This window comes from Vipera berus (assembly GCF_964194415.1).
Source record: "Vipera berus genome assembly, chromosome: 2".
NCBI lineage: Eukaryota > Metazoa > Chordata > Lepidosauria > Squamata > Viperidae > Vipera > Vipera berus.
Genome location: NC_138203.1, coordinates 236,964,071 through 236,985,737, shown reverse-complemented (window position 1 = coordinate 236,985,737; position 21,667 = coordinate 236,964,071). Strand labels below are relative to the sequence as shown.

General features: G+C 38.4%; 1 protein-coding gene across 1 annotated transcript in view; it reads right to left on the bottom strand.

Moving 5' to 3' along the window:
* Positions 1–1,510: 1,510 nt before the first annotated feature.
* The window catches only part of PLXNA1 (plexin A1), a 408,858-nt gene continuing 388,701 nt past the window's right edge, over positions 1,511–21,667 (bottom strand). The window contains exons 27-32 of the mRNA XM_081315906.1: positions 20,788–20,884; positions 19,661–19,851; positions 17,199–17,368; positions 14,053–14,265; positions 10,629–10,779; positions 1,511–2,015 (exon numbers count right to left, since the gene is read on the bottom strand). Coding sequence (XP_081172032.1) covers positions 1,920–2,015; positions 10,629–10,779; positions 14,053–14,265; positions 17,199–17,368; positions 19,661–19,851; positions 20,788–20,884 — 918 coding nt within the window. The 3' untranslated portion in view covers positions 1,511–1,919. The remainder of the gene's footprint in view (positions 2,016–10,628; positions 10,780–14,052; positions 14,266–17,198; positions 17,369–19,660; positions 19,852–20,787; positions 20,885–21,667) is intronic.

Here is a 21,667-nt window from a genome sequence, read left to right as displayed (position 1 = left end):
CAGTATTGACTTACTTGTTTCAACAAGAAAGGCTAGAATGGCATTTTAGCAAGAATATTTTATATTTTGCCGGTTTGCCTTTTGGCATTGCATAGAATGCCTAGGAAATGTGTGAAATATTAAGCGTTTCATACTTTGACATCCCATTTTTTGGCATTCTATAGATTTCCTAGCCATTCTATAAAATGCTTAATTTCACATATTGACACTAACGTATACAAACCACATAATAATGTGAAAAGTTTATGATCTTGTGGGGCCCCACAACTAACCGTCCAGGGCTGCAGGCAGACCAAGAGCCACAGGTTAGACAAGCCTGCTTTAAACTTGGAAGCCTGGTTTTGTTTTTGGAATTAGCCTGCTGAAGATATGAAGATGTTATAATCAGTATTTGGAAGAGTTGCATGTCCATGAGCATACACATTCTCTCTCACACACACACAAACACACACTCAGTCACACACCCCTACATACATACACTTAACATAAAAACAATGTTGGAATCACCATGCCATATTTATCTGGGCTAAACTGTAATTGTATGTGGGAATACTCTATCATTTTTCACTTTTTTGGAATAAAGACTGCCCTTCTGATAATCTGACCAGGTTTTATGTTGCTATTGGGAGAGCCACTGGAATGTGGTGGAGCAATGAATTCCAACAGGCAAAAGTAGCTTTTCTCTCAACCGCCTGCATGATCCTGCTTAATCTGAACATTCTCCTTTGCAATACTGAGCTATTAAGACTAAATAGCTCCTTTTTCTCTGGCTATATGACACTTGTACATGGAGAGCTTCTTTGAAAATATCTTTGACCTCTAAACTGAAAGCTTACACATGGGAGAAGTTTGTGTTTGTGTATGTATCTGCAATGAAAATTGAGTAGGGGCAACTTTGAGAGAGTTGTTAAACTCTGCTTATAAAAGCTCATTCTGACTTCTATAAAAAATCCAATGCAATATGTATTGGGGAAGTTGCATTGCTTCTTATAGATGAGAAAAACAACTTTCTTTCTTTAGGTGAGATTGTTTTCATATGTGTCTATCCCTCTTTTTTTTAGTTTTTTTTTTTGCCTTCCTGTTTCTAAGTCTCCAGCACACTCTTAAGCAGCATTCAAGATGGGAGCATTTATTTGGCCTGTGCTCAGTAACATTTTAAAATGGCACAGGATGAACTGTGGAGAGAATAAAGGATACCTGGGACTGCTTCTCTAGGTTCTATTCATTTCTCTCCCACACAAATAATTTGTTGGGAAAAAACAAAATCTTGCAAAGTTTTCTTGCAGATTTGCAACTTCCCTCCCCCCTCCATATCCTTTCAGTCCCCTAAAAGGACAACATTAGCTTGTGAAAATTGTGCAAATTTAGCAGTTAACACTAGAGGCAGAAGGCCAGGGAGTAAGAAAGGAAGAGTAGATTCAAGAGTTCAGTTGTCCGGTCAAGGCGGGAGACGAAGCAAATACAGAAGGGAAAAAAATGATAAGACTGCCCACCCGCCTGCTATAAGAAAAACATAATGTAAAAACATTGCCCTAGAAGTTAGTGCATGCCCCAACCTTCCATTGCCAGATTTGGGGCAGGCCTTGGTGGGGAAGGGACAGTAGCAGTTCAGCTGGAATTTCTCTCCCCCCCCTCTTCTCACACATCTCTTGGGTCTCTGGGGTTCTTTGCCACGTCACTCGCTCCTTTCAAAAAGGTCCTTAAATTGTTTCGATTTGCTTTGATAATAATGATTTAAAGGATTGTTTGTTTTTCTTCTGTTCAATCGGTGCAAAAAGTTCAAAGACGCAGCAGACTCCGTGCACTGTTTTTGTGCCAAGCCCCAATATATCTTGTGTGTTTTCTGGTTGCTGCAACTTGTTTGCCCCTTCTCTTTTAGCATCCAGTGCTAAGAAGTCTGCAACAACAACTCAGCCTTTTCAGCTACTTAGGGCCATTGTGTCAATTGCCTGCTCCAACTTACTTCGCAGCCGTTGTCTTCGGGCCTGTTCATCCTTCTCTAAAGCAGCTAAAATCTGATAAAGGAAAGAGCAGAAAAGAAAGGATTAGTACTAATAAAAAAATCCAGTACAATCTGAAATACTTTCCACAAGGAGCTCTCTAACAGGAAAGCCGGCAGGAATCCTCCTTGAACCATCAAAAGACCAATCATGACAACAGTAAGGAGACAGCAAAATATATGGTAGTTGTCAGTGGAAAAAAAGATGAAGTGGCTGGTTTCCCAAACATCAAAGATAAGAAGAAACTGGGAAGAAATGTTGGATTGCAAACTGGAATTTGATGTTAACAGAATAACAGAGTTGAAAGGAACCTTGGAGATCTTCTTATCCGACCCCCTGCTCAAGCAGGAAACCCTGTATCATTTTAGATAAAATGATTGTCCAATCTCTTCTTAAAAACTTCCCCCATTGCAGCACCCACAACTTCTGGAAGCAAGTCATTCCACCAATTAATTGTTTTAACTGTCAGGAAATTTCTCCTTAGTTCTAGGCTGCTTCTCTCCTTGACTAGTTTCCATCCATTGCTTCTGGTCCTGCCTTCCGGTGCTTTGGAGACTAGCTTGACTCCCTCTTCTTTGGGGCAGCCCCTGAGATATTGGAACACTGCTATCATGTCAACCCTCACCCTTCTCTTCATTAAACTAGAAATGCCCAAATACTGCAACCGCTGTTCATATTTTATCTTCCACCCTTCTAATCATCTTTGTTGCTTTCAAATGAATGGTTTCCTTGCCAGATCACCACAAAACATGACAACTAAGAGTAGGAGACATGTTTAAGTTGGTTTGTAGTCAGCTGTTCTTTAAAACGGTCAGCATCCTCTCTCTGCAGATTTTCTCTATCAATTTGGGTTTCAAAACGTAGAGGTGAAAAGCAATTTAAGCCATTTACTATGAGAGGCAGGAATGTGTAAGCATTCTGTTTATTGGAATGACTATTCTTTATGCCAATCAATAAAAAAATAGTTTGTGAGCATGAGCTATGCAGATGCTATTGTTATTAAACCAAAGTAGCCAAACAAGGTGGATTGAATCTACCTGAATGTTTTGTCACAGTGAGGTACAATAAACCAAGCATTGTATTGACCTGAATTGTAACTCAGCCACACAGGCCCAGAAACATAATATGTTTTCTTAAAGTCTAAATTTGTCCCGATGTTGAAATTATATGAGAGAATGGTTCTTCATGGACATAAAACCTGATAATTATACAGAACAAACAATGAGATAAATTTCCAGGAAAATCATGGATGTCTCTGAAATTGATAAAGAAACAGTTTCTTTAGCAATTAACTATTTTGAATAGAATATTCAAAGGCCTCTCATGGAATCCTTTTAAGTCAATCTTTTGCAGACCCACTTTGTTTTTAAACCATTACTATTCACAATGAGACATTTCTCAGGTAATCAATATTTTTAAATGTTTCTGTTTAGGTCATCCTGAGCTCATTCAATCCAAAGGAGAATTTGAGCCTTATAGTCTCTGTTAAGGAGTGAAACTATATAAGCAGTAAGTGCCTATGTTTGGTTTCTGGGCAAGGCAAGAAAAATTGCTGAAGAATCTAAATTTATTGATCCAATGTTGATTTCATATTCAATTGCAGTCAGATTTGCCTCAATTGACAAAAGAACATATTGCTAATCAAACTATGTTTTAGAATACTGGAAAATGGTAATTCTGGAATTTTTCCACCAAAATTTCATTCCACTAAATAGGCTTATACTTCAGTGCCTTTTGGAAAACAAGTAATGGAATTTAGCATGCTTAAGGCCTTTTATTGAAGGCACTAGAAAAAAGGACATAATTATGGAATACAGTCAAATTGATATAATAAACATCTCTCCTACTGAAAGAGCTAAAAATGCATTCTATATTTCATTTCCGTTCTCAGAATTAGATGAAAACCTTTAGATCACCATTTATACATATTCTTAGAAAGCCATTCTTTAATCAACCACATTAATGAACTGAAGGGGTGGGATGTTGTAAGTAGGCCTTTTGACAGTGAGTGAGAAGGGAAGATTTGGCAGGAAAGGATTGAGAAAGTGGAGGGATAAAACAGAAATGCCCCCAAACCCCACCTCCCTTTCAACTGCACTGCCAGATTTTTTAATTTATTTTTTTAAAAAAAGGATGATTAAAATGCAATCTCATCAGAAATCCCATTATAGTGGTTACATTTGTTGTGAGTGCAAGCTGGATTTTTTTTCCCAATTAAATGTCGAGGCATCCATCAAAAAGAACTAAATTAACCATTTCATTGGCTGCATAATTGGAAAGAAACTCTTGTATAATTAATAGGCTGACTATTCGAAAGCAGGAAAGGCCCATCACAAGCCCTACAAGTAATATGGAAATAAGCTCTCTGTGATTAAAAGCAGCTGTGACACCTTTAAGCTCCCCATATTGCACATGCAGACATGATGGGGAGCACACATAGCACTGCTACCCAGGGCTTTGGGAAAGGCTATAATGTCACAAATAAAGGAAGCTACAAAGGTAATGAGCCACAGAGCTGGTACATCCAGGTGGAATCAGATCAAGAAAGGAGTTAGCCAGTCCAATGCCCTGTGGGAAGGTATTCTAAAGCTGTTATCCTATGGGAAAATATTTGTGTCTAAATACGAAAAGTGATCCCTTAGCTTCCTGGGACAAAAATGGTCCGGCTGCAAATCCATATAGGTGCAATCCAGGCCAGAGTTTGACTCCCCCAATGCCTCATCCCTCACCTGAAGCATTGTTCCCAAGCACCTCTAGGTGGTGCTAAAATACTGAATGTCAAACCAAAGCAACCAATTAGGTTGCCCATGTCAAATCTTAGGATCTTAAAGGTTTTGGAGGCCTGAACAGAATGAGAGACTCCCCCAAATCTCCTTTGCTCCTGATTCAAATGGAGACAATCACTAAAGTTTGTGAGTTTGGAAAGATTTCAAAACCAGCTTTGTGCCTCGTTGTTCTTCTGTGGCACTTCTGGGCACAACAGGATAAAACAGAAAACAGCAGGGGGGACAGGGAGAAAAAGAGAGACACTTGTCTATCACCTGCTCTAAAGACCGCCATGATTAGAGAAGATGCAAAAACCCAAATGAAAATTAATTATGATTTTCATTCAGCGCCAATGACAGCACATTATAGTACTGAGCAATAGGAAAAATTATTCCCTCCCATTTTGCATCAAAGAGGGTGCAATCGGGCTGCATGTAATTGTGTTTAATGAATGAAAACAAACAAAGGGAACAGCTGCTATTTATTAATCCCATTACAAATCATAAAAGAAGCTCCTGAGAGCTGCAAACACACAGGCAGTACTTTTAGAGCAGACTATAGAGGCACATTCAAAAGATGCCAGACAGTGGTTAACCAAAGGACAAGGATTGGCAACTTCTTTTGCCTGCAGCTCATTAAGGCTGCACTTTCTAACCACGTAGCATTTGCCCAGCTTGCTATTGATTTCTGCTGTTAAGGCCTCGTGATTTGTAAGACTAATGAAAAGGAATGTTGGGAGCTGGGAGACTAGCCTCAGGGCAGCAGCTGCTGAGAAAAGGGCTGGAGGAACTGCTCTTTGGGGCTGCTGCTGCCTCTAGCTCCAGTTTTTGTTATTGTCGTTGATCTTATCCAGATGGCAGGTACAGTGCTGAAAAGCTGCAACTGTGCCGGCTGTTAAGTTCCTATTGATGGCCTCCGTGACCTTAAGGCAGGTCGGATTTGCGCTTGGGTCTATTCACACAAAAGGCTTACCTTGGCACTGTTGGTGCATACTTCTGTTTCCCAGATCTGGAACCTACTAAACCTTGCCCAACTTAATCAAGATATGATTAGAAGGAAAGGTTACATGGAGATTTATTTGCAAGGGAGAGTAATGCTTATCTGTCTGGATTCCATTCAAAAGAGTGATATTGCGTTCCTTGTTTTAGTTATTCACTAAAATGTATATGCCGCCCATCTCACTATCCAGAGCAACTAGGGGCGGTTTGCAATGTAATAAAGACATAGTAAAATTACAAGAGTTAAATAAATAAATTCCTTTCCCGAATGCAAGAGTAAGAAAGGGGATCCTTCAGGAAGCAGCTTATCCTGAGTTCTAAAGCCTTTTTGACTTCTTACTTACTATTGAATGAAACCCCCAGAGGTAATATCTAAAGCCTACAATGACCATCAAGAATAAAAAAATTGGTCAACTCACAGGGGATCTTCAGGATCACACTGCCTTTTGGGTGGACCCTTGAGGAATGAAAATATCATTCCTCGTGCAACCCCCATTCTTCATTATTAATAGGAGTTATGATAAATGGAGCTTCATATCTATGTGAAAGATGCTTTTCTCTTTTATGCATTGCAACCAGCACATTGGAATGAGTGATTATTAAACTGATATAAATATTAAAAATTCTGCATTATTGTTATTATTCTATTATCCTTCTACTTTCAGTTCAGAAAGAAAAGCTGTAGAGCTGGATAAAAAAATCTCATTAATTTGGAATTTCAAACAATTCTGTATCACTCTGAAAATAATTCTACATCTTTTATCTCTAAGATCTCGTTCATAGGAAATCTAAAATAAGTCTAGTAACTGAATCTAGTCTAGATAAGTAGTGATTATTAATCATTAATATGCAATGCCAACAAAAGACTGGGAATGTAAATTTATTTTTATGGGATAAAAACAATAAGAAATTGGAATGTTCCCAGTAGCATTACATTATACCACAGAGGGAACTCTGCTGACTTGAAATAGATCTCTGAACTGCATATTCAAAGAAACTCTGTTCTGCAAAATGCAAGTTGCCACTGAGAGATACAAGAATCCATCTGAAGATCATGTCTACAAAGAAACGGTAATCAGTTTTGCTGACATGCACCGTTAATGTTACTCTTTCATCATCCATCCGAATCTGGTGTCATTCAGAAATAATACTTTCAGAATTTCCAATATGCAAAATACTTTATATATGAATAGAATATTTAAACAGAGTAATATTATTCAAAACATAGGTAGGGAACATGTTTTAAAGTGGTCTTACTTAGAATATTAACAAGCATTTCACAGGCGCTCTTACAAAATGGATGTACAAATGTGCTTTCCTATTCACAAATAATGGGCACATCAATCACACAATAACCATTCTCCAGACTGTGAATAGGTGAGATTGCTCCCTGCCAACTGCTCTGATCCCCCGGGGTGCTCCCTATTACCCCAGTTTTCCTTTCCTTCCTTTTTGCTTCTGCCAGGTGGCCACAGTTTCAGCATAAAGCTGCGACCACACACCATTTTTATCATTTAATAATCCTAAACTTTAGCGAGACTCAAAGATTTTTGGAAATTAAAAATGAGACTGAATTTGGTGGCATGCTAGCTTTCTAATAAAAACCAAATATCTGCAGGTACAAAGGGAGGTGGATTTATACATCTATTCTGAAATACCTTGACTAAAGATCAGCCAAGGTTCCCAAAAACTTAAACATAGCTATTTGTTGTTGTTGGTGGGGTTTTCAAGTCTTGGTGACTGCCTGGACTAATCTGAAATTTTCTTGACAACGTTTTTGGAAGTGGTTTGCCATTGCCTTCTTCCCAGGGCTGAGAAAAAGACTAGCCCAAGGTCACCAGAGGAACAGAACAGAATAACAGAAGTGGAAGGAGGTCTTCTAGTCTAACCCACTGCTCAAGGAGGACACCCTATACCATTTCAGACAAATGGCTGTCCAGTCTCTTTTTAAAAGCTTCCAGTGATGGAGCACCCAGAACTTCAGAAGGCAAGCCGTTCCACTGGTTTATTGTTCTAACTGTCAGGAAATTTCTCCTTAGTTCTAGGTTGCTTCTCTCCTTCATTAATTTCCATCCAGTGCTTCTTGTCCTGCCCTCAGGTGCTTTGGAGAATAGGCTGACCCCCTTTTCTTTGTGGCAGCCCCTTAGATATTGGAACACTGCTATCATGTCACCCCTCACCCTTCTCTTCATTAAACTAGACATACCCAACTTCCTGCAACCTAACTTTTAGCCTCCAGTCCCCTAATCATCTTTGCTTCTCTTCTTTTTTATATTGGGGTGACCAAAACTGGATGCAGTATTCCAAGTGTGCTCTTACCAAGGCCTTATAAAGCGGTACCAAGACTTCAAGTGATCTATCCCAGTTAATGAAGCCTGGGATTGCATTGGCTTTTTTTGGCAGCTGCAGAACACTGTTGGCTGATATTTAAGTGATTGTCTATTAGGACTCCAAGACCCCTCTCACAGTTACTGCTACTGAACAAACTTTCACTTAATCTGTATGTGTACATTTGATTTTTCTTGCCTAAGTGTAATATCTTACTTTTTTCTCCATTAAATTTAATTTTGTTGGATAGGGCTCAATGTTCAAGTCTGTCGAGATCCTTCTGGATCTTAAACCTATCTTCTGGAGTGTTGGCTATTCCCACACTGCAAGGTCTGCAAATTTGATGAGCTCCCCTTCTAGACCCTCATCTAAATCATTTATGAAGATACTGAAGAGTCTTGACTGGTCTTAAGACAGAACCTCGGGGTACTCCACGGCTTCCTTACTTTCACAGATTTAGTTCCATTAAGGACTACACGTTGAGTGTAGTTTGTCACCATCTGATGGTGATGGTGATTTTTTTAGCTTACCAGTTGGCTTTTTCCCTAAGGTAGGGCAAGAACTCACAGGCTCCTGATTTTTTTGCCTGGTACTTTAACCACCACACCAAGCTGGTTTACTAAACTAGCTATATGGTCATGGATTATTTTTCAATTGCAGGTAGACCTCAACTTGCAACCACAATTGTGCCAGAATCTTTGGTCATTAAGCAAAGCAATCATTAAGCGAGATGTCTTATGATTGCTTCATTCAACAAGCTCAATCCTGGTTCTCCCAGTTGTGGGTGATTAAACTGAGTATGGGGTTGCCTTATGGACTACAGGACACATTGGCATGCGGAAATTTGCTTTGTGTCAGGAAATCTCAGCTTGGCTACAGAGCCTACTGGAGTGCAGAAACCTCTAAGAAGTCTTAGAGGCCCCTTTTTTTATTAGCTATTGAAGGAACCAAATTTGGAGCCTTGCCCAGATAACATTGCAAAAATGTTTGACAAGGTTTTGTACAAATGCTTTCATTATCTTATATAAGCAACCAATTCCCTTCCCCCAGCTCTCATCTTTCTGTTGGGCAATAAAATACATATAATTCCATTTGTACATATATATATATATATATATATATATATATATATTAGCATCATATATTTTATTGCTTTAATAAAGGATTGTACAGAATGTGTTCAAAACTACTTTCTGCTGTTTATACCAATTACAGTAGATGGGTTTTTAACCATTCTTAAAACTTTATAGGCTTAGGAAGTGCTTTCTTGTGATAGTAAATACCACCCCCACCTCAAAATTATAAAAAAGGTCATTTGTACACAGGCTCACAGAAATGACCCAGAATAGCTGACACAGAAAGCATTCATTTAGAGAATTAAGTGTTTCAGGTTTAAGTGGATAGGTATTTTCTTCTGTCTCTTATTTGATTACTTCATGAGATGTGTTCCCTTCAGTGATTTAATTCCTCCATTCTTATTGGCCCATTACTTATCTGCTGAGACACTGTTGTGATTTTTTTTCTGTTTTGGAAAGATGTTGTTTGTGTTTGTTACTTTAAGCAATTAGTATCAAACTAGGAGAAGAAAGTATGAATGAAAAAATAACTCGAGGCATATCTAAACTTTAAAAAAGAAACAAAATGTCCTCTCTTTGTAAAGCAAATCTAGGGCTCATAAGAGCTTAAGTAGAAGGTCTTGGTAGGTGGCAGCATCTGGCTGGCCTTGGCTTGTAGGGCCTGGTTAATTCTTGGAAAGAGATATCCACAATATCCCAGAATTGTAGGTTATGTGAAATAAAAAGACAACGGAGCTTTTCGAAAACCTACATGCAAAAGTCACTAGGGTTCGAGAGGGTAATATCATCATCATCAATATTAACAGAAAGAAACTGGGGGAAACTACTACTTGACATATGTTTTTATCTCATCCATGTCATGGATGATAGTTAGGATTAGGGGAGAAAGGGACATTGAGAGGAATCGATATCTTTGGGAGAGCTCAGTACCCCGGTTTCAATAAGTCGCTGCAAATGGTTCCTCTACCATTCTAGTATCTCAACAAATGGATAATTGAATCACATCCTCTTAATGATGACTAGCTGTTCAAGACAAACTCCTTTTCAATTTAAAGCGGGACAAAGCCCAGACAGGTTTGCTCCACATAATAGAAATGATACTTACAACTGTGATATTTTGTAAGTAAGTGCCCGTATCAACCTTTAATAACTGATTTTGGAATATAATTATTATGCACATATTTGTGTTCTTTTGTTCATTGCGTTTGTACACTACAGATAATTTTTCAAATGTAAAAGAAAATGCAGCTACTTTTATATTTGTATGGAAATGCTGCAGGACACTGAATAGTGGGTGCTGATTAGCTGGCTATGCAACTATTAAGACATGATATGATGAATTTGCAGTGGAATAAAAGCAGCTCCACTCTGGACTTCTTTTCATGGGTCAAAACAAAGAGGGGAAAAACAGAGATAAATAGTTACATTAAGATACATCTGAGAGCTCTGATATACCTTACCTCATCCTTGTACTTAGTAATGTATGAGTAGATCTCATGCAGGGCACTCATGCTGTTGAATTGGCTCAAGTGTAACCGTGATTGCTCTGCCAAATAGGCGCTCATGTCCTGATCACTGATTGCTGGCATTTTAGCTATATCTGCATAATATCTATAAGTGAGGAAAAATAAATCACACTGTTGAAAATAAAGATGTTCAATAGCAGGTAGGAGACAAACTGAGGATAAATCTAGAAAATACCATAAACGAAATTAACAAGCCTCCAGATCAAATGTAATAAATCTATTCATTACAATGAAGCGATTGAACATAACACATTTAGCCATATTACAGTATAGTGTTCTGCCTGCCAAATGTCTCTTCATTTTGTGTTCAATTAACCAGACTAGGCCTCTTAAGCCTTCACAGACAGAGAATATAGAATCTCCCTTTACATATCTTAAGACTGAGGGGAATGAGGCAGGGTGCCTGGTCCAAGGTCCGTGTGTGAATTAAAATAATAGGACAGCTTTAAGGAGTTGCTGTGATAAATGGAGGTAAACCTTTTGTTGAGATCTGTTTCCCCCTCTCCTCTCCCCAAACAAGCTTGGATGCAAGGAAATGAGTGAAAGATCCAATCTTTCTGCAGACACAGAAATGCTAGGGCTGTCTCAAATAGGACTTTGGACTGCTTAGTATTGCTATACCTGGCCTACAAACACAAAGCAAAACACAGAAGGATTCCTGAGGGGAAACGACCTGCAGTATAAGATGTCTTGTCTACATTCACTATTGGAGACAGACCTTAATTGTTCCAAAATCATGGTGATGCAAGTAAAGCAAATCACAGACACTCCTATGAGGAGAACTTAATGGAGCTCAGCAGAGCAGCAGAAAGTGACATATTTGGAAATTGTGTTTTATAATCCTATATTTATTAGAAAGTTTATTACCAACTTATGATTACTGCTGTTATGGAAGAAATGGGTTTCACTTAGGAGAGCGAGATACAAGCCCATTTCTTCCATAATATCAATAATCATTATCTAGCATTTATAGAATAGTTTGCAATTTTACATACATCCTAGAATGTAAATATGAAAAATAAAAGATTCATGTTTTAAAAGTCTAGCCATGTAGGAAAGATCCTAAGGGTAATGTTATCTCTAAAATACCACCATAATGTATAATATCGGCTAATATTAAAAATAGCCAGGTAAGCAAGTAGCAAATTGTATTGAATATCAAGGCTATGACTGTGCTTCAGAGCCTTCTCTGCTAATCATTAAAGCAGCCCCACTTTCTTCAGGTTCTGCACATTAAAGCAATGTTGCTGCTTTAAGAAACTAATCCATTAAAGTTGTATTAACTTTAAAGGATCAAGTTGCACTTTTTTCAAGCTCTCAAAAAAGAGAGCTAATATTTAATGACTAGTACAAAAGTGCTTGCACAAGATCTGAAGTTTTCGTCCTCATCATTTTCAAAGAGTGCCCAATCTCATTAAATATTTTTTTTAAAAAAATCTTAAGGTGATACAACTCGCTGTATGCAAAAGACTGCATCACAAAATACTGTTTGCATTAAGGCTAGCAGCTGAAAATATGGAAAGGACACAAAATAAAGGTTTTGTCCCAGATGTCCTTACCTTGAGAGATGGTGGTATGAAAATGGAAGTGCCCCCCACCCTCTCACAATATTAGTTAACTTTCTGGGTATAGGAGGATCAGGGAGATGGCCTTAAAGAAGGAATCTACAGGCCACTAAGAAAACGTCAGGTACAGTATGGAATAAACATGGGTTGAGTCCAGAGAGAATGGAAGGGTGTTACAAAGAGATTCAGACTATCCCAGGGTCTAAGAAGGAAGGAAGGGAAAACTTAGCCAAGCTTCTGTTACGAAAGCTTATCACAATGAAATATAATTCTAGCCATCTATGGAGTCAGTTTCCTGGTCTGTCCATCTTGACACTGGGTTTCTGTAGTCCACATATTACCATGAATAAACAAGAGTGCTCATAAAAATAATGCTCATAAAATTAATGTAATATCCTTCTCCTTTAATTATTTCTGAAAAATAAGTTGGTAAAACAGTTTGAATTAAAGCTCAGTCACAAATGTAATTTCTAAGTCTAGAACCAGGTATATGGTTTGAACAATTTACCAAAGCTAACTAATGTCTCTCTCTCTGTGTGTATGTGTGTGCGTACACAAACAGACACACAGTCAATTTGTTTAATAAAATAGCTCTACTTATAAATAGAGAGTCTTATTCATCCTGTGTTTCATTATCTATTGTTGTCATCTTTATTAGCAGCAGTGAAAAAAAACTTCTGGTTTTACTTAAAACATCAGCGGGGTAATGATGTCACTAGCAAATACAATTTTCACATAATAGCACCAGCTACATTGAGTGCCACTCTTTTCAATGTGCAAGTCTCTACCCCAATAGTACACAATTAACAAACCAAGCATACTTGAAGTTGATCAGAATCTCCCCGGTCAAACCACTGAAAACTAAAAACTCTTATCTGTATTATTCAACACAATGTGACTGTATTATTTTCAGGTTGGATCTAATCCAGGCTTTAAATTCCATTGGCAAGAGATTTTTCTTTGCTAATCCTCCTGCAAATGGATTGCTTTACCAGTAGAAATATGCTCAAAACACAGTGAAGGTGGAAGGAGAAAGGGGAGGAAGTTATTTTTACTTCTCTGGAGTGCTTCCTTACTCACTACTCCCAAATTCCCCAACCCACCTCACCAATTCTATTATTATTATTATTATTATTATTATTATTATTATTATTATTATTATTATTATTATTATTATTATTATCTTTTGTTTATTTGTGTATCAAGCAAACATTAAGTCAATAGCGGTCTACATCACATTGTGAAGAGGAGATAAGGTTGTCCCATTACATATAAGAAAATAGCCACAAAGAAAGAAGAAATTCTTACATATAACAAGTAATAAAGTTCAATTAACAACTCTTTTTGACCTCCAATTGTACCATTGACTCCAAGATAAATAATATTCTCTGTCCCCCTCACCAATTCTTAAATGCAATTTTTATGAGACTGGGATCTGATAATGGTTGTGAGAAGCATCATTCCCTGTCTTGTTCAACCACTCAAAATTTCAGCTGACACAAGAAACACTTCATTGGGTTCCCCCCCCCATTCGACGTTTATGCTGGATCCAACCTAATAGAAATAGCTGCCATTGTGAAATCTATGTGCTCGATTACTTATTCATTAGAAGGGTCTGAGAGGAATTGGCAATGCTTACAAAAACAATCACTTGCAATTGTTTCCAAGAACTAAATTTTCTCCTCTAACCCAGGGAGGCTCTTTTATGGCAGGTAACCATCCCAAATTTTCTAGAACTGCTACACCTTTGTTCCTTTTGCAAACCTACTTTGTCTACAGGTGCAAGTACTCACCTTTCTACCCAGCTTTTATAGTTAGGGATGTCCTTGGCATACAGTAGTTTATTGGAGGGAGAGTCTTTCCCTAGCTTGTGCTCAGAAGTTGAGCAGGAGTCCATGAATGTCTGAGCCACCACTGATAGGCAGGCATCAGTAATACTGTTCTTATGAATGTCAAACACGAATTGCGGGTTCTTAATCACATTCACCCAAAAACGTAGAGGTAGACTGCAAAGGAGAAGAAAATAAGACATTATTCTTAAAAGCTTCAAGTAAGGCCCTTAGCAAAAACCTTTACCTGGTTAAAATATATCAAAGTAATGGGCAGGGATTTAAACAGGTGATAATATATATTGCAGCTGTATATGAACATATTTATGAAAATTTTACTATAAATATATAAATAATTTTAAGGCCATTTGGCATTTGAAAAGTAACAGTGAATATGAGAAATATTTCTATCATGATACTTGTTTTAAATATCCAAAATTGTGCCTGATAAATTCCATTAGTTTTGACACAGAATACAGCATTTGTCAAAAGTCATTCATGTTGTCCTTGGGATTTTATCAGTACCTGTCAACATTTCTATCATTTCCCTATGCTCTTCTTAAACCCTTTGGAATTACTGTTAAATGTCAGGGTTCACCAACTTTTCTGCCCTTTGTTAAATCCCTATATTCTATATTAGCCCTTGGAGACTAAATTCTATTAAGAAATGAGAACTATAATTAAAGGAAAACCAAATACCTTCTTGATCCTTCTCAGCTCAGCATTAATTTATCTCTTAACTGAGGCAACCAGCGCAATGCAACTGCCTGTGCTGCTTTTGCAAATTACCCATGTCTATTTTCACAAAACAATGTTATTGAGGTAGAAGGGCTGGATCATAATACTTCCCTTATTATATTGGCTAGGTTGGGGGAAAAAAACACCAAAGTATTGGGAAAACTCAAGTTAATTTAGCGGGAGAAAGTTGAGATGACCAAGTTTCAAAGCACAACACAAAGAATCTCAGGAATGCTATCTAATTTTTCATTTCTCACTGGGGAAAATTCTGCATGTCAGGGAAATCCATGGAGACTTTCCCCACAACTTCTAGGGTGGGGATTTTTTGTGTAAAATAATTCCATTGTCTGATCTCACCTACAGTCTGAAATAGCATAAAAATCTTAATTATCTTAATGAAAACTAGGCCCTGCTTTTCGTATTTGTCTCAATTGCTAAACTCCCACAAGTCGTATAATCCAGGTGTCGGTCATACCTACATCTTTTAATTTCAGGGGATCATCTCTTGAAATTAACTCTTATCCACTGAATTAACAGTACAAAAAAAGCAAAGGCATTAGTATGCCACAGCCTGCCTGCTTCCCTGGACTCTCTGGAGTTGCATCATTGGGATACTTTCCCTACCCCCTTTTTCCTCCCAGAGCAGCTATTTCCTTTAATACAGAAAGCTGAGTGATAAATCAGTTCCAAGTGTTTCCATGCTCTCATAACTCCATTTAAAAAATGTTTCCTTTTTCTGCCTTGCTAATTACTGACAGTTACTGAACTACAAAAGCAATTTGGTTGCTATTTAACAAATACCAGAGATCAGAGTGTATATTCCTATCCCCAGTAACAGTGAAAGGAACTGAGAGAGATCAAATCAGGAAGGCAGCAGCAGAAGAAGAGAAAGTGTCTGCCGCTTCTTACTATTCACTGAGCATGTTAATCCCCAATAGCATGAAATAAATAGCGAGACAGAATTTAAGGCTATGCAAATCAGCATGCAGAGGAGGAGAATAACTTCCCTATCGCATTAGAAAGGTAAATGTGGAATACAGTTCACCAGCAAATTGATAACTGGCTATATAAACAAAAATGCTGCATACAAGATTTTTAACTGCTCTCCCGTAGCTGCCGCTTTTATTGTTTATTAAGACTCTGAATCACTTCAGACTCAAAGATAAAGAGGTGCTCTGAAGCGTGCAAAGGTCTGAATGCAGCACCTGTTTGCAGCTCATTTCAGTAGCTGCCCTGTTTTCAGGCACAGGGTGTCTGCCCCTCCAAGGCAGCCATTGCCACTCCCCCCACCCCGCTCCAAAGGTTAGAATTTCTCCAGCACTCTGAACACCTTTTCGCTTTGAATCAGTACTGCTGCGCAGCCCTATTATTTTGCTGATCTCTTAATGATCATGTTTCCATTATTGGGTCCACATTATTATTCCACATTTTATATTGTGATTTTAGCAATTTATACTTTAATTTAGAAAAAAAGCTGGTTTTGAGGGGGACTTGGCAAAGCAAGATGATGTCCCATAATATAAACTTACAGAAATTTCATTCTGACAGGTCTGTGGTTATTTTTTTTTATTTATTTGATTCCTATAACCTCCCATTTCAACCACTGCCTTAGGTATAGGCCAGAGGTCCCCAACCTTTTGGGCACCAGGGACTGGTTCCGTGGAGAAAGGTGTTTCCACGGACCGGAGAGTGCGTGGTTTTGTATGCTGCCTGCATCCCACGGATGGGGCTTTGTTTGTGTGGCCCGGTTGCTGGCATGCCGCGGCTCGGTACCAGCCCACAGACCAGGGGTTGAGGACCCCTGGTATAGGCTATATCAAGGGTGTCAAACTCACAATGTCACGTAATGTGTCATGACGTATCATGATTTTTCCCCATTGCAGGAGATGGGGTGAGCGTGGTTTCGGCATGACGCATCCGCCCTGTGGGCCAGCAGTTTGACAACCCTGGGCTATATTATAGCCTAATACAAATGCCTTTTTAAGTGAGAGTATATGTGAGGCTTCCTCTACACCAGGGAATAGAATAACATGAATGCTTTTGAGGCTGCACTTTCTTATGTGACTAAGGTAATTTTTTTAAAACTATCTGATCTATTTTCTAAAGAAGCTGAAACTACAATAGGCTGTTTACACTCTTTGAAAGAAACATCTTCCTGTTAGCTACCCCCAACTTTTCACACACCAGCTACAGATTAGATAAGAAGCTGGCTTGCAGAAACAAAACCACTGATCTACCTAGCTGAATATTTATCTACACAATGACCCATTAGGTATCCACTCTGCCTCAGCGTGACCTTCAGAAGTTGGGAAGAGATCTTGGGACTTTCTGCAAGTGCAAGTCATACACTTTATTGCTGAGCATCTTCTTACCAGTTACTCTTCCAAGTGTGCCTGACATCATAGTCATTGATCTGGTGCTTATCAGCTTGTTCATCCAGGAAGTCAAACATGTACTTGATGGCCAGAGGCAAGGCACTCCCTCGGTGGGCTGTGCTGAAGATAGTCTCAAAAAGGTCATCCACAAACTTCTGCAAAGTTCCCTGAAACAAAAACAAAAAAGGATATTTATTCAGCATTGCTTAATATATCATTCGTGTACACAACCGGAACAGCAGCAATAGAATTAAGGCATTCTTTTTTTTCTTCTCAGAAGGGCTAAAATATCTCACTGGTATTAAAACATGCTCTAAAATAAGAAACTGAAGTGTCACCAGTGGATTAAATAAACCCAGTAAAGGAATTTAGAACTGAACCGGGGAAGGTTTAAAAGGACTATAAAGAGAGGAAGGAAGGAAGACATTAAAAATAGGGGGAGCTTCAATGGTACTTCTGCTGAGTTTTTACCATACCCTGTGGACACCCATGTCATATCCATTCATTCTATGCCTTGTACATTCGCTAAAAATCTTCAATTTAACAATTTACATCCGGTAGTGATATATGATTTTACAGAGAGCAATCCAAATTATTTCAGAGTTCTATTTCAGCATTCAATTAACTACAGCATCACTGCTTTTTTTCTTCTTCTTTTCATAATAGTTCCAAGCTGGCTTTCCAAGACAGTGATTTTTTATGAGGAAAGATAAGCCTATAATCCTCTCAGTTATCATCTCATGTAGGATCCAGCTACTGAAGTTTGAAAAACATACAACACATGTAATCAGAATAGTGGTTAAAACTGCGGAAAGATTGTACAGGAGAGAGAAACTGTCACTGCAGACCGCTTTTAGTGTCTCTACGAAGCTGCAAAGGCCACTATGCTAAGAAATCTTAAGTTTTGAAAGTGCTTTCAAAGACTGTGCCTTTCAACAGTCGGCAAATATCTAAAATGTAGATATACTGTATTCCTCTCCTTCAGGTTGAGGTAATCCAGGTATCTCCCTGTGAAAAAGGACTGCTTTTAGACTGAGAGAGAGCAAGAAAAATCTATGTTGGAATTCTGAAAGTCTTTTGGAGAGAGTGAGTCTCTCCTCTCTCTCTCTCTCTCTCTCTCTCTCTCTCTCTCTCTCTCTCTCTCTCTCTCTCTCTCTCTCTCTCTCTCTCACACACACACACACACACACACACACACACAAGAATCTCTGCTTTCTGACAGAATGTTCAAATTAGGTGTCACCTGTATATTTATAAACCAACCAAATGTGACAAAATTTCTAGATGCCTTGAGTGACAGAAAAAAAGAAAAGAAAAAAGAGAGAAAGCAAGAAAGAAAGAAAAAAGAGAGAAAGCAAGAAAGAAAGAAAGAAAGAAAGAAAGAAAGAAAGAAAGAAAGAAAGAAAGAAAGAAAGAAAGAAAGAAAGAAAGAAAGAAAGAAAGAAAGGAGGTTTAGATTTTTTTTGCTGCTCATAGAAGTAGCGAACAATACCCTGGAATGTTCAGGTTATATATATTCTAAAACTGTACGAGTTAAACAATAACAACACAGAAACCAGCATTCTTCTTGCAGATTACTATGATTTATGATTTGGCTGGAACAGATTCAGCTGAGCTGAATTTAGCCCTGCAGTTACCGAGGGATTTTTCAGAATCTGACAACAGAGTACTATTTTGATTTGTTCCAATACAAATCTTATACTGACCATTTGATTTACTTCAGGAATCAGTGTAGCAATTATATTGTGTGCAGTTCAGTGTTTGTGTCATAAGCCACTGGATTTTTAATACTCCTTTGTTTGGGTTTTTGCTGATATGGAATACTTGGTAAAATGAGGGTGTCCATCAAGGGCATGAACAATGAAGCTGGATAAATAGCCCCTAGAGGCCAGAATCCCATCTTGCTTTTGGTAATAACTAGGGCAGAATACTCATCTTTGCAGGTTTATTAGGGATGGTGGTAGATATAAAAAGGCTAGAAATGGGAGGTGATGAGATCAAAGGAATCAGACTACTCATCATACCTGAGGCAGTTGAATCACCAATCATCACTGAGAGCGACTGGCCCAATGGATAATGGACATTATGGATAATGTGGGACTAGATTTCAGTTTCCTGTATCCTAGCCCGGTACATTAACTAATATTCATCTACTGATTATGGATCAGGTTTGTCTCTAACCCAACAGTGGGAATATGGAATCATAGAACTGGAAGGGACTAATCAAGTTCAATCCTCCACACACTGCAGGATTCACTACACCATCCCTGATAGATGACTATCCAGATGGCAATTCGAATCTGGTGCAATGCATATAATTTAGTGTATAAAGTATATAAATCAAGTTAAGAAAAAGGTGAACACAATAAGAGTTCTGACAACATGTCATGATGAAATGTTAACAAACTTATAACACTACCCCAATCTTACAGTAGACCTAGGAGCCATTCTTGATTTACCTTAGTAGCTAGCAGACGAGTCAAATATATTTCTGAGACCATCTTGCTGCCACGATCACCTTCTCGTTGATCCATGTGATCGTGATTCTTGACCAGATGCCAAAGCTTGGTGCCACTCTCCAGGTCAGGTGTGATCATGGGGGTCCGGGAACGGAGACTGTCAGGGCTGCTAGCTGTCCGGAGCATACTCTCTGTGAGGAAACCACATATAATGGCAACTACCTCTCCCTCCTCCGCTGACTCTTGGCCTCTGCTATCCTCCCTCCACTTCACTTAACTTGCAGCATGGCCTGTCATACCATCAAGAAATATGTTATGCTTTGGGCTACCCTGTCAATTAAACTTCATTAACCAATTGGCCCCAGGAATAAAAGAGATCACTGACTTGTTTATTTATTTTTTCATCCAAAGGATCTGATAAATAATGAAGGAAGCTCATTATAGTTTAAAACCTACTGGCAGGTACCCTTCGATTCTAAATAAATGACTTTTTCCCCCAAGAAAGGAAGGCAAATATACGTGTCCCAGGATAATGTTATAGGATCCAATCTGGGTCAGTGATCAGGACCAGAGGTTTAGTCTGGTTTCAGACTCATGCTGAAGCTCATCCTCAAGAACTTCTCTTTTTCTGAATCTTTCTGAGGATGGGCTGCAGCACAAGTCCAAAAGCTCAGCAGAATCAACTTCTGGTCCTGGTGACCGACCCAGATTAGATCCTGCGACAATTGTTTTCCTCAACAAAGTAATACTTTTAATGGTTATAATAGACACCTTGCTTCTCTTAATCATGTATCAATAAAGCACATAAAAGCACAGTGACTTTAAGAAAACACAGTGAAGAAATACACATTTTGGAAGCATAACTAAATTGGATAAAGCAAATTATCAGAAGAGAAGAGAAGAAACAACCAGAGGCAAAAGCCTTAACTGGAAGAAGCTGGTTGAAATGGGCCTAGGTCAATTTAGTCATGCAAAAGCAAGGAAGTCATTCAAAGACGCTTGACTGAAACGTGGTATCCTTTTTACTCTGCTGTTTCTTAACTTAGGAAGACTTTCTTTCTTAATTCCCAGATTGCTACTGAATTCTAGACAGTAAACTGGGAAGGATGTTTTTTTCATTTACTCACCATATCTGCTAAGTGATTTTGTGAAAGTAGAAGAATTGGAAATGTTGTAGGCAGAGTTCTGCTTGGGCACCAGTGCCACAGATGAACCATCTGTTACCTGTAGAGAGAGAATTACCAAAATTTAAGACTGAAGACGTTCAGATCCACAACCTCTACCTCTCTCACTCCAACCAACACTGAGCTCCCCATTGAAGGTAGCTGAAATAACAAGTTTAACTCCCTATTTGGTGGATTCTCAGAGCCCCTTAGAAAATTTGAGAAGGTGGACACCACATTCTCTCATAATGTAAACACAAACCTAAGAAAGCTTTCTTTTTCTTCTCAATAAAAAACCATTTTCCATTCCTTGGGATTCCCAGATCTAACCTGAGTTTCATCTCCTTTAAAATCTGCCTGGCCCAAAAAAATAGAAAGCTTTTCAGCTTTGTCTAGAATGTGTTCTTATTTCATTCTTGCTTGGTTAGAGCATATTTATTCAATTGTTTGTAGTGGACAGATCAAAGACAAAGCACACAGAAGAGCATATGGATTCTTCCAGGCCTTGTTGGGAAGGATACAGAGAAAGAGAACAATCTTGCACATAATTTTAATGCTTCTTTTGTTAAACTTAAGAGTTAGAAGCTTTCTTTTCATTCTCTACAAATGTGTTTCCAAGATGTATAATTTAGTATTCTTGCTTGCTTTTCTTCCTACAAACATTACCAGGCTAGGTAACATCATCTGTGTACTGATGTTGTCTAGCTTGATAATGAAATGTCTGCAAGAAGAAAAGCAAACTTAGAGGACAGCAAAAACATAACAATACAATCCTGAGCTACGTATATTCTCCATTATTTAAGACTCATCACATGTGCACAGAATCTAGCCTGGACTTTCATCC